The sequence below is a fragment of the Pseudorca crassidens genome, chromosome 21, assembly GCF_039906515.1.
Source record: "Pseudorca crassidens isolate mPseCra1 chromosome 21, mPseCra1.hap1, whole genome shotgun sequence".
In the NCBI taxonomy this organism is placed as follows: Eukaryota; Metazoa; Chordata; class Mammalia; order Artiodactyla; family Delphinidae; genus Pseudorca; species Pseudorca crassidens.
The window spans coordinates 7,957,485-7,972,861 of NC_090316.1; the positions used below are offsets into that span (position 1 = coordinate 7,957,485).

Here is a 15,377-nt window from a genome sequence, read left to right on the forward strand (position 1 = left end):
TACAGCTTCACTTCCTGGAGGGTCTCAAGTGGTTTAACCATCCCCATGGATCCCCCTCCCCAGTACACACCACCACCAGTTCTAACAGGACAAAGCTCCTTGGCCTCCAAAACCTCTTGCCTCACATGCACCACACCCCACACTGTCTAGGACTGTGTGTTTCTTCAGTGGCTCAGATGTACTGATAAAAAGTGCTTGGTGAGAAGCACTGTTTCAAGTGTTTTTATCTGAGGGTCAAGTAGATGAAAATTTTATTGGTTTTATATATATACACAAGCACACACTATTCTGTCCATTATGCTCCATTAAATATATATTTTATATACATATATATTATTAAGAGATGGACATAGAACAGTATATTTGTAAGACAAAAAACAGTATATTCATTTCAGGTGTACAACATGATTTGATATTTGTATACACTGCAAATGGTCACTGTCTCGTACGTAACACTCAAATTTTATTTCTCGTGATGAGATTATAGCTTTTAAGCTCTACTCTCTTAGCAACTTTCAAATATAGAATACAGTGCTATCAACCACAGTCACCGTGCTGCACATGGCATCCCCAGGACTTACTGATTTGATAACTGGAGGTTTGTATCTTTCGACCCCCTTCACCCATTTCGGCCACTCCCCACCCTCCGCCTCTGACAACCACCAATCTGTTGTGTTATTTTTTTGTTTGTTTATTTGTTTTTTTTGCGGTACGCGGGCCTCTCACTGTTGTGGCCTCTCCCGTTGTGGAGCACAGGCTCCGGACGCGCAGGCTCAGCAGCCATGGCTCAGGGGCCTAGCCGCTCCACGGCATGTGGGATCTTCCCAGACCGGGGCACGAACCCGTGTCCCCTGCATCGGCAGGTGGACTCTCAACCACTACGCCACCAGGGAAGCCCTTCTTTGTGTTTTTTAATGTGTTATTTCATCCAATCTTCCCAACAATCCAATGAGGCAGTAAGACTTTCCCTACTTTATGGATGGGGAAACCCAGGCTCAGAGAGGTTCCATGACTTGTCCACGGCACCGGAGTAAGGAACCGGCAGAGCCAGGATTTGAAACTGGGTCCAACTCCAGAGTCTACGCTCTTAGTTACTCCACTACCAGGTGCCTCTCCTAAGGGACCTGAATCTCTTATTTCCAAAGCCTTTCTCCACCCACACAGCAACTGCATCAGCTTCCCTAAATCCCTGCTCTCAAAAGGGGACTGGATGCTCAAGAGGAAAAAGGGAAGGAGAGAGTAGACCACTGGAAGATGCTTCAAATTGGGTGTGAGGTTTGGAAGAGGGACCCTACTTCCGCAAGGAGGAAGGCGAGAGGCAGCTGGTGCTCAGCCACAAACCTCCCATCCCGAAATTATTTACAGGGTGAAGTGCCTGCTCTGTGCATCCAGTCACTACGGGGAACATGTAAGGAGCGAAAGATCTAATTCCTTCCCCATGAAAGAACATAAAAGAGCAAAACTTCACAGTCAGATGTTAGACTGCGTGTTATATGCCAAGCGTTAGAATAATTCCAAGAAAGGACTAATCACAGGGGGACTTCCCCGGTGGTCCAGTGGTTAAGCCTCTGCACTTCCACTGCAGGGGGGCCCGGGTTTGATTCCTGGTTGAGGAACTAAGATCCTACATGCCATGTGGTGTGGTCAAAAAATTTAAAAAAAAAAAAAGAAAGAAAGAAAGAAAAAGAAAGAAAGGACTGATCACAGGCAGGGCTGGCTTCAGGAATCAGGACTTGGAAGGAAATGGCAGGTGCGCTGCCAGTGACATGGGCACCTGGGCAAAGGAGGAGCATGAGACTAGAGCCCCACATGGGCGGGGACAGCAATCAGGGGTCAGACAGACCTGGGGCCCAATCCTGACTCCACTGGGAAAAGGTACTTTAGGAATATTTCTAAAACTTTGTGAGCCTTTCTACCCCAACTGTAAAATGGAAATCAGAAGCACTCCTCTACCAAGCTTCTTACCGCAAAGATCAGTTATAAGTTATATAAGGCATCTCATAAGTTATATGAGGCACCTGGTACAATGAATGTCACAGAGTGGTCATTTGAAATGCATTTCATTAGCTATTATAATCACTTTCTGAGTATCCGAGTGGAGATGGCTCTTCTTTCTGGATAAGATGGTTTAACCTTTTCAACTATTCATGCACATGCAGCACAATCATGTAATCTACTACAGGGGAGGTAAACGCAAACAGGGAGGAAATCCCCACCCTCTTCATATCTACTTCTCAGGCTACATGGGGCCTTTCAATTCAACTCAAGTCAACAAAACATTAACTGACTGCTCAGAGGCCCTAACCCCCGTGACTGGGTTTGGGAGACCCCAGTCTCACAGGCCTGGAACCTGCAGGGCCTCGGCAACTTCCGTCCCCGAGGATCTTCAACTCCCTCAATTCTTTTCCTCGGAGTTCAGTCTGACTCTGGCTCAGGCGAAGTGCAAAGCGCTCTTAGGGACGAACATTATCTGGGTTTCCTAAGCTGCCCCAATACACCCATCAACCTGCACAGGCCTCCAGGGTCAGGAGCAAGCCTCATCTCTCCTCCACCCACTGTCACCGCTGGGGCCACACTTCTGCAGCTTCCATCTGTAGCACCTTTCACGCATGATAATTTGTCGGTGGGAACTTCCCTAATCTTCCACACTCTGCAACTGCCGTTTGCAAGGCTCACAACAGTGCCTGCTTCCTTGGGCCACAAGACACCTCGTTTTCATGCAAGACCCTTCCATGCCTTCATGTGAGAACAGTCAGTCTGCTGCTAACAGCTTCCCTGGGGACGCAGGCTCTGCATGCACAGTCCGTGGGACGGAGATTCCATATAGTACCCCTACAGACTGCAGACTGAGGGCCAAATGAGGACTGCTAGATGCCCGGATGCCTTGGGTCTCTAAAGTTTGGTTCCAGGGGCACCTGTATGGGTGTTGGATATGGGAGCGCACTCGAAGAGGCCCCAGGTCCCAAACTCGTCCTACGCTCTGTGGCACTGGAAAGGTGACCATTTCCTAGTTGAAAGAGGAACACATTAAAAATACTTCCTCGTCCTGCCCGAGAGCATTGCTGTGACTCATCCCCATATTAAGAAGACATCAGGGACTTTGTCAAAATGAGGAGAGGAGAAAGGCATAACAAGTTCAGGGCAGAGGCATGGCGTAAACAGGGGTCTGAGCAGATGCACTGAAAAGCAAGTGACTAAGGGCACAGTCCCCCTCCACCTCTGAGCCCAGTCCTCCGGTGAGATGAGCAGCTGACACCTGAGAAGCACCTCTCCTTTGTTCTATATCCTTTCTTTTTCTCCATCAGAAAAGTATCACATAGGCCCATTTCAGGAGCGAGAGTAAGGGGACGGGAAGAGGATAGGTTTGCCCAGCGCCATTTCACAGCTGCGGCAGCTTGGATGTGGAGAATCAGCCACAGATGTCAAGGAGACAACATCTTCCTGCTCTTGGAAGAAGTTTCTGCTATAGAGCCTCAGAAGGGGAGTAACAGAAGAGTTAAGGCTGAGACGAAGTGAGAGAGTGACACGGACTTACATATACTACCGTAAAAGAGATAGCTAGTGGGAAGCAGCCGCATAGCACAGGGAGATCAGCTTGGTTCTTTGTGACCACCTAGAGGGATGGGATAGGGAGGGTGGGAGGGAGACGCAAGAGGGAGGAGATATGGGGATATATGTATACGTATAGCTGATTCACTTTGTTATACAGCAGAAACTAACACACCACTGTAAAGCAATTATACTCCAATGAAGATGTTAAAAAAATAAAGAAGAGTTAAGAGGGCACACGGAGTTCTGACCAGAGAAGAATAAGCAGAGACAATTACCCAGACTTGACCAAACACTCGTGGGTCTTGAGAACATCCTTGAGGAATATGGTACGCAGAGGTTCTCGGTCCTGGGGGGAAACAGAGAGAGAGTGCATGAGGCTGTCAGCCCAATGCCCAGACCAGGCAGCCATCATCATCAGAGATGACTGGCTGAGACCAGGTGGCAAACAAGACAAGGTCTCAAAATAATCAAGAGAGGAAAGAAATCTAAGATGATGCTCTGTGGCCCTGACCACGAAGGCAGGGAGTTAAGGCCACTTTACATCACCATGAAGATGCGCACACCAGAAGGACGGAGGTCAGACACAAGCACCCCCGGAGTCTGTGTGCCCACATCTCTGCTCGGACACACACACGTGGGTGTGACTCCTGTGCCTCTGCCCTCCACGGCCTCTCAGGCGGGCCCCAGAGTGACTACAAACCTGCTCACACTTGAAGTAGCAGATGGTAAAGTCGTCCAGCGCAAAGAAGCGCCGTTTCCAGCTCTTGCGCTGAAATAAACGGTAAAGAGCAGGACGTTAGAAGAGTTCCCAGCATTCCCGGGGGTGCGTTCGGGTTCTAAGCTCCTGGGGACCCCGCCCCACCGAAGCCAGGCTCCCACGTTGGGGGTCAGGGGCAAGGACTTCTTCTCATGGGGCGACTCCTCGGATCACCTCGAGCTGCGGGGCGGGAGCTCTCCCCACCCCAGCCTCTCCCTGGTTTGGGCGGTTTGGGCGTGGCTGGCTCCACGCTCCTCCTTGCAAACTGCCCTCCCCTCTGCCTCGCCCACACCCACTGGCTCCCGGGGTCCCCAGAACCCCTCCCAGCCCCCGCATGGACACTCACCACATTCCCTTGCTTCACACAATAGCCGCTCTTAATGAGGGGGGGCCCGGTGGGGACACGGCAGCCTGTCGTGGGGATGTAACTCTGAGACCTTCGAAGGATGGCGTGGGAGCCGGGCTCACTCCCTTCCTGCCCATCCCCACCGTTCTACAAGGAAACAGCTGCAGGATTAGCACCGCCCCCTCCTGACGCAGCCACACCCCTGACCCCACCCTCTCCGGCCAATCATCTCTTCCTCTTGGGCCACGATGGCAGTCAAGTGAGAAATAAACCAGGTGGGTAAGCTGGGACGAAGTGAGAGAGTGGCATGCCCTTATACACACTACCAACTGTAAAACAGGTAGCTAGTGGGGAGCTGCCGCATAGCACAGGGAGATCAGCTCGGTGCTTTGTGTCCACCTAGAGGGGTGGGATAGGGAGGGTGGGAGGGAGATGCAAGAGGGAGGGGATATGGGGGTGTATGTATACGTATAGCTGATTCACTTTGTTATACAGCAGAAACTAACACACGATTGTAAAGCAATTATACTCCAATAAAGATGTTAAAAAAAAAAGAGAGAGAGAGAAAGAAACCATAAAAAAAACCCTTTGGCTTTGCCCCGGGAAGGCACTGTACGGGGTGCGTTCACAGACCAAGGCTGGGGAGGTTGGGCAGACCCGGGAGAAAGGGAAGACTCTGAAGCAAACTGGACGAGGCCTAGGGACAGCGGGGCTTGTTTCCAGCCATCCTCGACCCCACTTCTCACGGGCTTCACAGTGCCGGTCCCCGTGGGTGACGCAAAGCCGTACTGCCACAGAGCTTCAGAGGCGGTGGCCTCAATTTCTGCACTGCCGGTATCTTCTTGACCACCCCATGTGCACTGGCCCCGCTACCCTCACCCCTTCCTCGGTCCAGCCCTTCTGTCATGTCACTGACACACCACGGACACCCCCGAACCCCTCCACCCTCTGGCAGCGCCAGGCCCCAGCACCTGGTTGATGGGCGTGTGTACCACCACGCCTCCGATGATCTCTGTCTTGTAGGCCACCTGGGGCTTCTTCTCCAGGGCCAGAGGAGTTGCTAGGCTCTTGACAACTTCGGTCGTCAGGGGCAGGTTCCCAACTTTGGGTACCTGGGAAGAATGACGGAACAGTTAACAGGGAACAGAAGGCCTAGGAAAAGTTGGGGAGGCAACAGCAGGAAGGGGGAGGGGAGGAAAGCTAATGTACGAAATTAGAGCACGACGCCTCTCTCCCCGCTACCCTTCCATCCATCCAAACCTGTATATGAGGAATTCAGCAAGCCACGCCCACCCCGCGCACACGCACACCCACACACACACCCACTCAACAAATGTACGGAGCACCCGCTATGAGTCAGCCCTTGCCTGGCTAGAGACCAAAGGTAAAACAGCAGACACTGACACGCGTCCTGCCCTCACACCACATACGTGCTGATCAGGGAGACTGAGCGAAACTACAGAGCAAGACTAGCAATCAGAGTGATTACAAATCGTGGTGAGTGCCGTGAGGACGATAAACAGGAGCTGGGACTGACAGCAGCAGGGGAACGGCTTGGGATGCAACGCCTGGCGTGGCTGGTGTGCGTGGTGGAGGTCTCCAAGGGGAGAGATGCCGAAACAGTAACCTGGCGGACGAAAAGGAGCCAGGAACATGAAGACGGGAGAAAGCACGCTCAGCAGTGGGTAAGATGCCTGTGGTATACGGTACAGGACTCGGGGAGCATGAGCTCTGGGGCCCCAGGGCCTGGGGTGTAACTCCTGACCTGTCACTAACTGAGTGACGCAGTCATACAGGTGTCACGGCCATCAAATGATAGAGGATATAAATTTCAACACGTTAGAAATATGAATAAAACTACAAAAGTATTTTAATTGTCAAAATATTCTAAGTAACTTTTTATAAACGGTGCTAACGTTTACAAATGCAGCCCTTTCTGTGGAATGAGTTATCTTTGCTCCTCTCCATGACGGAGTTCGAGCACCACTGCTGGTGCAAGAATCACGGAATTTTTAGGGCGAGCTTGAGACCACAGGTTGCAAACTGGTGGCCCAAAGGTAGACTTGCCCCAACTGTGTTTCATTCGTCCTATCCAGTGTGTTTTTCAATCCACTGTTAAAATCTGGGATATTTCGCGTAAAACTCTTGATTTCCAGTGAAGCAGCTGTCCACTCTTCGGATGGGGAACGGATTCTTCAGTTCGCCACAGTCCTGAACACCCTCCCAACCCGAGGTCATCGATCCTCATTCGCTTCTCCTCCACCTTGTCCATTTCTCATTTATACTGGAAAATTTTTCATCACAAGAGAGGCCCAGAGTAGTCCAGTTCTCTGCCCAAAGCCGATTAATACCTAGACAGAGACCAGACCCTGATGCTGCCGAGGCAGTACCCACAGCATCACAAAGCCTGTCCTTCCACAGATGTGGAGAACAAACGTACGGACGCCAACGGGGGAAAGCAGGGGCGGAAGGGTGGGGAGCGGAGATGGTGGGATGAATTGAGAGACTGGGATTGACATGTATACACCAATATGTATAAGATAGATAACCAATAAGAACCTGCTGTATAAAAAATAAAATAAAATAAAATTCAAAAAAAAAAAAAAAAAAAGCCTGTTCTTCACAAGGACTCAACGCCCCGTGTGGATCTGCCAGGAACGTAACTGCAGACACCACGAGAAAAACTAACATCCTCTTCCACTTCTTCTACAGCCCTGGGAGCTAGAAAGACCTAAGAATCCAGACTGTTCAGAAGCTCACGGCCCAAGGATATATTGTATAATGCAGGGAATATAGCCAATATTTTGTGATAATTTCAAATGGAAAGGAACCTTTAAAAACCATATAAAAATTAAAAATTAAGGCACTTCCCTGGTGGTCCAGTGGTTAAGAATCCGCCTGTCAATGCAGGGGACGCAGGTTCAACCCCTGGTCAGGGAACTAAGATCCCCCATGCCGTGGGGCAACTAAGCCCGCGAGCCGCAACCACAGCACCCATGCGCCCTGGAGCCTGTGCGCCACAACTAGAGAGAAGCCCGCGCGCCGCACCAAGGAGGCCACGCACCGCAGCAGAGGATCCCACGTGCTACAACTAAGACCTGATGCAGCCAAAAATAAATAAATAAATACTTTTTTTTTTAATTAAAAAAAATAAACTATTGCAAGCCACGGGGAGAAAAAAAGAGCTCTCAGCTCAGGGCCATAGGAGAACTCTGCCTGCCAAGGACAGGGACCAAAGGCCACACCCCCTGGCATCTATCGAAACGACTAAGACCATCATGATTACGCTGGGGCCCCAGAAAGGAGACAGGGCCCCTCTTCCTGGCCTGTGCAGTCAGCTTACACCACGGTGACCTCTGCCCACCAACTCTCCCGATTGGGCCAGAAATCCACCCTGTCCTTCCCTTCTGGCTGAGGGACAACCGCAGCTCCCATTGCTTTGGGCCTCTGTTCAGTGCCAGGCAAAGTACCCATCTCTTTACTGCATTATCTCTCATCTCAGACGACCTTATCAGGTAGGCCTTATTTTCTCCATTTCATAGATGAAGTAAACTAAAGCTCACTGAAATGAAGTAACTGCCCCACTGCTTAACACCACTACCTACCTACCTGGACCACCCTTTCCGATTTCTCTGTGGTTTGCTCTGATAAGATAGAATTCTTTAGGGATGTGGATTAGTGCTGGGGTGTCCAGAGATATAATCACCGTGGAACAACACGACTGCCTCCAAATGACCCAAATGAATTCCTGAAACCCAGCAAAGAAGGAGGGAAGTGGCCTTTCAGCGTTCACGGTGGCCAGAAGAGGACTCCTGGTGACTTGGCTGTTGTGTTGCCTCTCAACCCGTCAGCCCACCCAGAGAACCGCTGGTTGTCACCACTCACGTCCCTGCATCGTGGGCTGCCTCTGGCCAACCGCCTGGAGCCTCTGCAAAGCTGTTTCCACTTCTGAGACTCTGAATCAGCCTGCGGAGGGCAAACTCACCAATAACTACACTCCAGATCTCGAAAACAAGTTCATCCTCTTGGTTTGTGTATCTCCCAGAATCCCAGTGAAAGGTGGGACCCCTTTCACCCACCGTGGAGGGTCCTCTGATGGGGAAGGCCCACAGGGTTCCCATTTGCAATGTGAAACGAAATTTGCAAGGACTCATCTTTCTTCCCACCAGGCGTGGCTAGGTTGCTACAAGGAATAATCCAACTTGGGAGGGAAGGGGAGAAAGCTGTGCTTTACTTTTACTGCTCAAACTTCAACCCTTTTGAAAAACTTTAGTGAGTTGAATAATGTCTCCCAAAATTGTCCACCCGTAACCTCAGAACATGACTTTATTTGGAAATAAGGTCTTCGCAGATATAATTAAATTAAGATGAATTCATGCTGGTTTAGGCTGGGCCCTAAGACCAATGACTGATGCCCTCCTAAAAGGAGAGGTCACACAGACACACAGGCCAGACAGTGGTGGAGACAGAGATGGAGGGATCCAGCTATTAGCCGGGCAACGCCAAGGACGGCCCGGGGCCACTGGGAGCTGGAGGAGGCAAGCAAGGATTCTCCGCTTGAGCCTTCAGGGGGCACATGGAGGGCCCTGCCGACACCCCGATTTCAGGCTTCTCAGGACTAGGCGAGAACACACTTCTGTTGCTTTAAGCCACGCAGTTTGTTACGACAGCCCAAGAAAACTAACACAGGAATACTGATACTCCGAGCGAACTCAATTCTTTAAATACCACTATGTCGGCCATTATCTTCAGTCATAAGAACTCAATGACCCAGCACTAAATGACCAGTGATCTGCGGGCAGAAAAACTGGCTCCTGACCCTGGGAGGGTCGCTGATCTCCAGGCACTTCCACTGCCTCGTTTATAAACAGAGATAATCACACCTGCCCTCCCTACCTAAGGTTTTCACAAGGCTACAAGAAGCCATAGATATAAAAGTGGTGTGTAATCTAACCTCTTTTTACAACTGCTGCTCATTTTTCATATATTTATAAACTCTTTGAGATCTTGGAAGGCAGAAGGTCCTGGGTTTGAATCCCAGCTCTGCCATTTACTAAACTCTAGATTTGGGGCAAGACTCTCGTTTCCGTTTTCCTCATCTTAAAAATGGCAGTGAATGCACCTGTCTCACAGGAGTGACATGAGGGGTGATGAATGTGGCCCGTGAGAAAGCTTGGTTCACTGGATACGCTGTCTGTGTCTTTCATCTCTGCATCTCCCCTGGGATGCTTCACTTCGCACACAAGGTGCCCTAAGATAAAAATGCAGGTAATCAGGCAGGAGGGTACCCCTCCTCTTCCTTCTGTCACACAGGACCTCTGGCAGGAGGAGTGAAGGGATGTATAAACGGAGCAAAGGAAAGTCAGGAAGACCCTGGAGGTTACGGAGCCCCTGCAGAGGCTGCGCCACCCCCGCAGGCCTCTGGACTCCCGGCCTCTCGGTACCACCTCGCTCCCTCCCACTCCTGTCGCCAATCACTTCTGTCCAGTGGGGCCAGGAAAGAGGACGGGGAGCTAGCTGCTTAGAGCAACTCTACACTCAAGGCACAACAGCAAGGCAAAGAGGCCACCGCTGCCTTGCAGGCTGTGTAGCCCAGCTCACCAGGCAGGACCAAGGGAGGAAACACTTAACGAGAAGAAGGTATTAGACATTGAAAGAAACTCCCCAGATTGTGGAAGACACAGAAGGGTGAAGACCTCAACCTGAATGAAGAAAACCTTTACTAAAGTCAGCGTTCTAGAGCCGCACACACAAACATGTGGGTAGCAGAAGGGAGTGAGCGGCTCCCTCCCCCATGCCACCCCGGCATTTCTCTCTCTTTTCACAGGTTCACCAACGTTTATCAGAATAACGGGCCCACAAGCAAATCCGCTTTGTACTCTGCTTGGGTGCAGTATCACAAGGGCTGGGTAGAGTGTACAGGTTTCTTCCATTACTTTATTCACGGGAACCCTGAGATACCGGGGAAGATGATCTGCCCCAGCACAGAAGGGTTGTTACCGGAAGTCACTAGAATGTAAGCATTTCTGACTGTACGATACAGAAAACCAAGCTTTTCAGCAAAGCATGGATTGCACGCCCGAAGCCTGCCTGTATTATCGGTTAAAGGTCCAGTTTTTTCCAAACATAGTTTCCCCCTCTCTTCCTCCCTACCCGTCTCCCTTTCTTTTTCTGTATTTCTAAGAAAGGAGTTCTTCGTTAGCCGAGTCAAGGAAAACAAGAGTCTTCACAGAACAGCCAGTAAACTGGTGCTTATAAACGGAAGGCTTTCCCAGAACAGGTCGGTGCATGGCCTGGACTGGTCCCCAGGTGGCTTCCTAAAGTCAGAAGAGTCTCCCCCAAGCCAGGACCAAGTTCCGACTTCCCTCCTCATGTGAGTTTCCTTTACTCTGTTTCTCGGAGTCAGCAATCCATTTTCCAATCCCGCCACGTTCTGAATCAGCATCCCAGAATGACCCAAACCACGACTGACCAGAAGCCCTCCCCTCCCAGGAAGCACAAAGGGGACACTCCATAAACTTCCCCTTGAGCTTGATTCAAACTCAGACTCTCAGTTCAACTTGTGGTCAGTCAGCCAAGGTGTGAGAAGAGGTAGGGGAACTAGTCTGGAACAGGGTCCTGGGAAAGTCCCTGCCGCCATCTGGGTCGTTCCTGTGCGGGGAAGAGGCCCTGACCCCCTCCAGAAAGGAGAAAGATCGTACATACAGTGATTTTGCTGGCTTGGTTCAGGGCTTCGACCCAGTCCTTCAGATCCTTCTGGTCATTGGCTTGAAGAAAATACCTCTGCGAGAGGGCGTTGATGACTGCAAAAGGCACGGGGACGAAGAGAGAAGAACCCGGGTCAGAACACACACAACACAGAGACTCCACAAAACCAAGGCGCTTCAACTAGCAGGGCGGAGGATCCCCGCCGCGCAGACGAAGATGCTTCCCACGGTGCAAAGTCACCCGCGTGAATATCTGGGAAGCAGTGGGCTCTCATTTTTAAAAGGTGTGGATTATTCCATTGGCCACAAGACAACAACAATAGCCTTAGTGTGCTGCTGGGAGGCAGCTCATCCACCATCCCTAAGACACACGCCTGGACAGCTTTTCAGAGGCACCGAGAGATTGACCGTCGTGATGATACATATATAATTTTGGCCCCAGTGTCCCTAGTTTCCACTGGCACAACTGACCCAGGTTAGGGGTCTTGTCTGTGGTTGAGAAATGTAACGAAGCTTGCCTGCGATCAAGTCTGTGACCTGGACCTCATTTTCAACCTGGTCTTTCCTCTGAGCACTCCATAAAGTCAACAGTTTACTTCTGGATTCATTGTTTTTTGTTTTTTTTTTTAAGATCCGCTGACCACAAGATCTGAGAGTCATGTTGGAGCTTGGTCATGATATTTAAAGGGAGTGGGTGAAAGAGCACAAAAGAAGTTTGAAGCAACCTGAAGTTGGGAAAGGGGACAGATCAAAGGACTATTTTACTTTCCAGGCATAAATAAGCCGGAACTGGAGGAGGTGAGCATTGTGGGGTAGACAGAGAGTCCCTTAGTTCATTCATTTATTCATTCAGCAAATATTTAGTGAGTACCCGCTGTGTGCCAGGAACCACACTCTAAGTGCCGGGGATACAGCAAAGACAAGGCAGAGGAGCATCCCTGCCTTCGTGGAGCTCACACTCAGAACCAGAGAGACAACAGAAGCTATCTGTTAGCATCTGCTCGTAGCACTCAGCACAGCACTGAGAAGGCAGTGGAGCGCAGTTAAATACTGATGATCCAATGACCTGCCTCCACTGAGCAGCTCTGCTTCCTGTGTCACTCTCACCGGTCACTCATTTGACAACAAGACACTCAACAGAACGTTCCTCCTTTTCTATGATCCCCCAACTCCTTCAGGTCTCCACGTTTCCTAAGCACACCGTTACTCTGCTCTGAGATGAAGGTTCCCGAAAACTTCAGGTAGATACCCGGCACCCCGCCCTGCGGAGCCGGGAAAACTGAGACATCACTGGCCCCCGTGCCTCTGTCTCATGTTGTTAACAATCTTTGCAGGGAGACCAAGGAAAGGAGTATCACTTGAGACCCACGGACATGGCTGGGACAGCAGTCACTCACACACACAGGGTGTAAGTCACATGTGGTCACAGGACTGTCTCCACTCAAAAGAGGAAGCTGCTGTAGGAGTGTTCAGAAAACCCATCCTCGGCTCAGTACTTACCAAAGCAAAACGGAGTCTTGGGTTTCTGCTTTGGGGTGGCTATGCTCACCTAAATCAAATGAAAAATAAAAGAAACATGAATATGTTTCCAACAGTGTTGTAAAGTTGTGGGGGGAATTTTTTCCTCAAATTTTTTAAATTGGGAAAACTTTATACAAAAAGAAGAGTATATAAAACATATTTGAACATTTTAAGAACTAATAATTAAGTGGAAACCCTGCACTCATCATTCAGATCAAGAAATAAGCCACTATCGGTCCTATTTCTTAGAAGCCCTTTGTGTGCCCCTCCCTAATGGAATCCCGTCTTCACCCCTCGGAGATAATCATTATCCTCTTATCTGTGTCGAATCGTCATCCTTGCAAAAACTCTTAAAATCCACTGAGTCCTGAAAAACTTCTCTTTGGACCACAAACATGCACTGGCCCCATTCACACGAGCAAGATTCCACTCCTCTCCCAACCACCAACCTGCTCCCTAAACAGCTCTTCGAATTAAAGGTGGAACTGTCACAAATACATAGATTCCAATCAGAGTTCGCAGAAAGGTGAGGCAGCCCGTCACTCACTGCACGGGGACAACTGACCAGCCTCCCTTATCTCTACCCTGACTGTTTCACCATGAAAATAAGCACTTGCCCGGAGAGGGGCCGATGGAATCAGAGAGCATACCTGTATTGAAGCAGAAGGGTTTTTCTATCTCCTGCTGTGTTATCTTGCTTTTTCAAGCCTGCCTCTTACATGTATATTCCTGAGTATGTGCATGTTGTGAGCCCACCTCATTCAGGTTCAAATACACTGAACAAATTAAGGAAAGCAGATTCCATCCCATGGAGTTAGGTGACTGCCCTTGATGGGGGCTGGACCTCGCTGGAGCCGGCATCCACCACGGTACCTGAGAATTAACCTTAATACTGCCCGGGGTACTCAAGACGGGCACCAAGGTGGCAGCCTATAAAAGATCAAAGGAAGGACAGGCGGTACAGCCTGGGCTTGGTGCCAGAGCACCTGGCCCCCAAACCCAGGAGGCCCCGTTGTCAGACCCCCATTTCCTGTTCTATCAAATAGGGTTAGTAAATCACATTCTCATAGGGCTATGGTGAGGATTAAATGTGACCGTGCAGGTGAAGCACTTGAGCCATCCTGTCATACAGGAGCTGCTCAACCAAGGAGGGGCTGTTTACACCCACTCCACATACCGTGCCGTGCTTGGCACAATGGGCAAAATGCTGAGGGCCTTGGGAGCTTCTCCGGGGCCTAAAACAATGCAACATTAATAAATATTTAATTAAATGTCTGTATAACATTATATCAACCTCACTGACAAGTATTTAAATAAATGCCTACAAGATGTCACACATTAAGTCAACTTCATTCACGTTTCAATTAAACATTCACAAAAATCACACTACATTCGAAAATAATTAGTAGCTTCGATTTTCTTGGTTCATGAGAATCCTTGGATGTGCAAGACGACAGCCGAGAAATTAGAGCCAATCATAAATTAAATGAGTTACAGCCAAATCATTCCAAAAGTAAAATGATTTAAATCCTTTCAAATACCTTACAGCCGGACAATTAGGGTCAACGAGGGATGTGAGTGTATTTTGATACGTTTACCATGACGTGAGGTGGAGGACAGAGGGCCTAAGAAAGTGTTTAAATAGTCCCGAAAAACATGAAGATGTATGCAAAGGTAAGCCCCCATATCCTGAGCACAGACACACACAATGCAAATTCCGTTACGTCTTCAGCGCTCCCAGGAGGCGTGCGCTGGAGCCTCAGGACGTTGAGTCCTGGCCCCCGTGCCATCTAGTTCTCCTGCGATTCAGACCCCAGAATTCAACCTGAGCCACGCTGTGTGCCTTTATCCTGTTTGCCTCTGATGCTCTGATCTGTCAGTGACTCATGTGCTTCCTCCTTCAGCATCCGTGTTCCTGCAGGTCCTTGAGCCCACAGCTCCTGTGCGTCCTGCCCTTGGTTCCTGTATAACCTTGACCGTCACAGAACTGCCTCGGCCATCCCGGTCCTCAGTATCCACCTATCTCACGGCTGCCCTTCTACCTTTGGCTTTCAAATGGCAGTGAAAAGCTGGGTGCTTCGAGACTTTTCTCTGGCTTATTAGGGGACTCGTTCTTTCTCCCCGACACTGACAATTTATCATCAACAAGAGACAGCACTGCTGTGGGCCCTTTCGCCCTGGCTGGGTGACAAACAGGCCCACTCTGACCACAACTTATTACCAGCCTATCCGGGGAGAATGTGCTTATTACCGGAACCCAAGCTTTCAAAGAGATGGCCTGGTTTTTCATTTGTTTTTGTATGTTTATCCAGCGTTCAGTTGTATGTTTCATTTGTTTTTGTATGTTTATCCAGCGTTCAGTTGGGGGTATGCCGATTACACGTCTAATAATGCATGCACGTCTATAATTTGCCTCATGGTGACCACAGAAGGATTATTTGGCAAAGCAGCTCTTGCTGAATTAACAGGACGTCAGTTCCAGGTCAGCCCCGAT

General features: G+C 49.7%; 1 protein-coding gene across 9 annotated transcripts in view; it reads right to left on the minus strand.

Moving 5' to 3' along the window:
* PLEKHA2 (pleckstrin homology domain containing A2) overlaps positions 1-15,377 on the minus strand; it is a 57,286-nt gene that overhangs the window by 12,486 nt on the left and 29,423 nt on the right. For all 9 annotated transcript variants that reach the window (XM_067721428.1, XM_067721430.1, XM_067721427.1 and 6 more), the window contains 6 exons: positions 12,863-12,911; positions 11,361-11,458; positions 5,627-5,767; positions 4,656-4,802; positions 4,253-4,321; positions 3,828-3,898 (listed from right to left, as the gene is read on the minus strand). In XM_067721428.1, the coding sequence (XP_067577529.1) occupies positions 3,828-3,898; positions 4,253-4,321; positions 4,656-4,802; positions 5,627-5,767; positions 11,361-11,458; positions 12,863-12,911 (575 nt within the window). The remainder of the gene's footprint in view (positions 1-3,827; positions 3,899-4,252; positions 4,322-4,655; positions 4,803-5,626; positions 5,768-11,360; positions 11,459-12,862; positions 12,912-15,377) is intronic.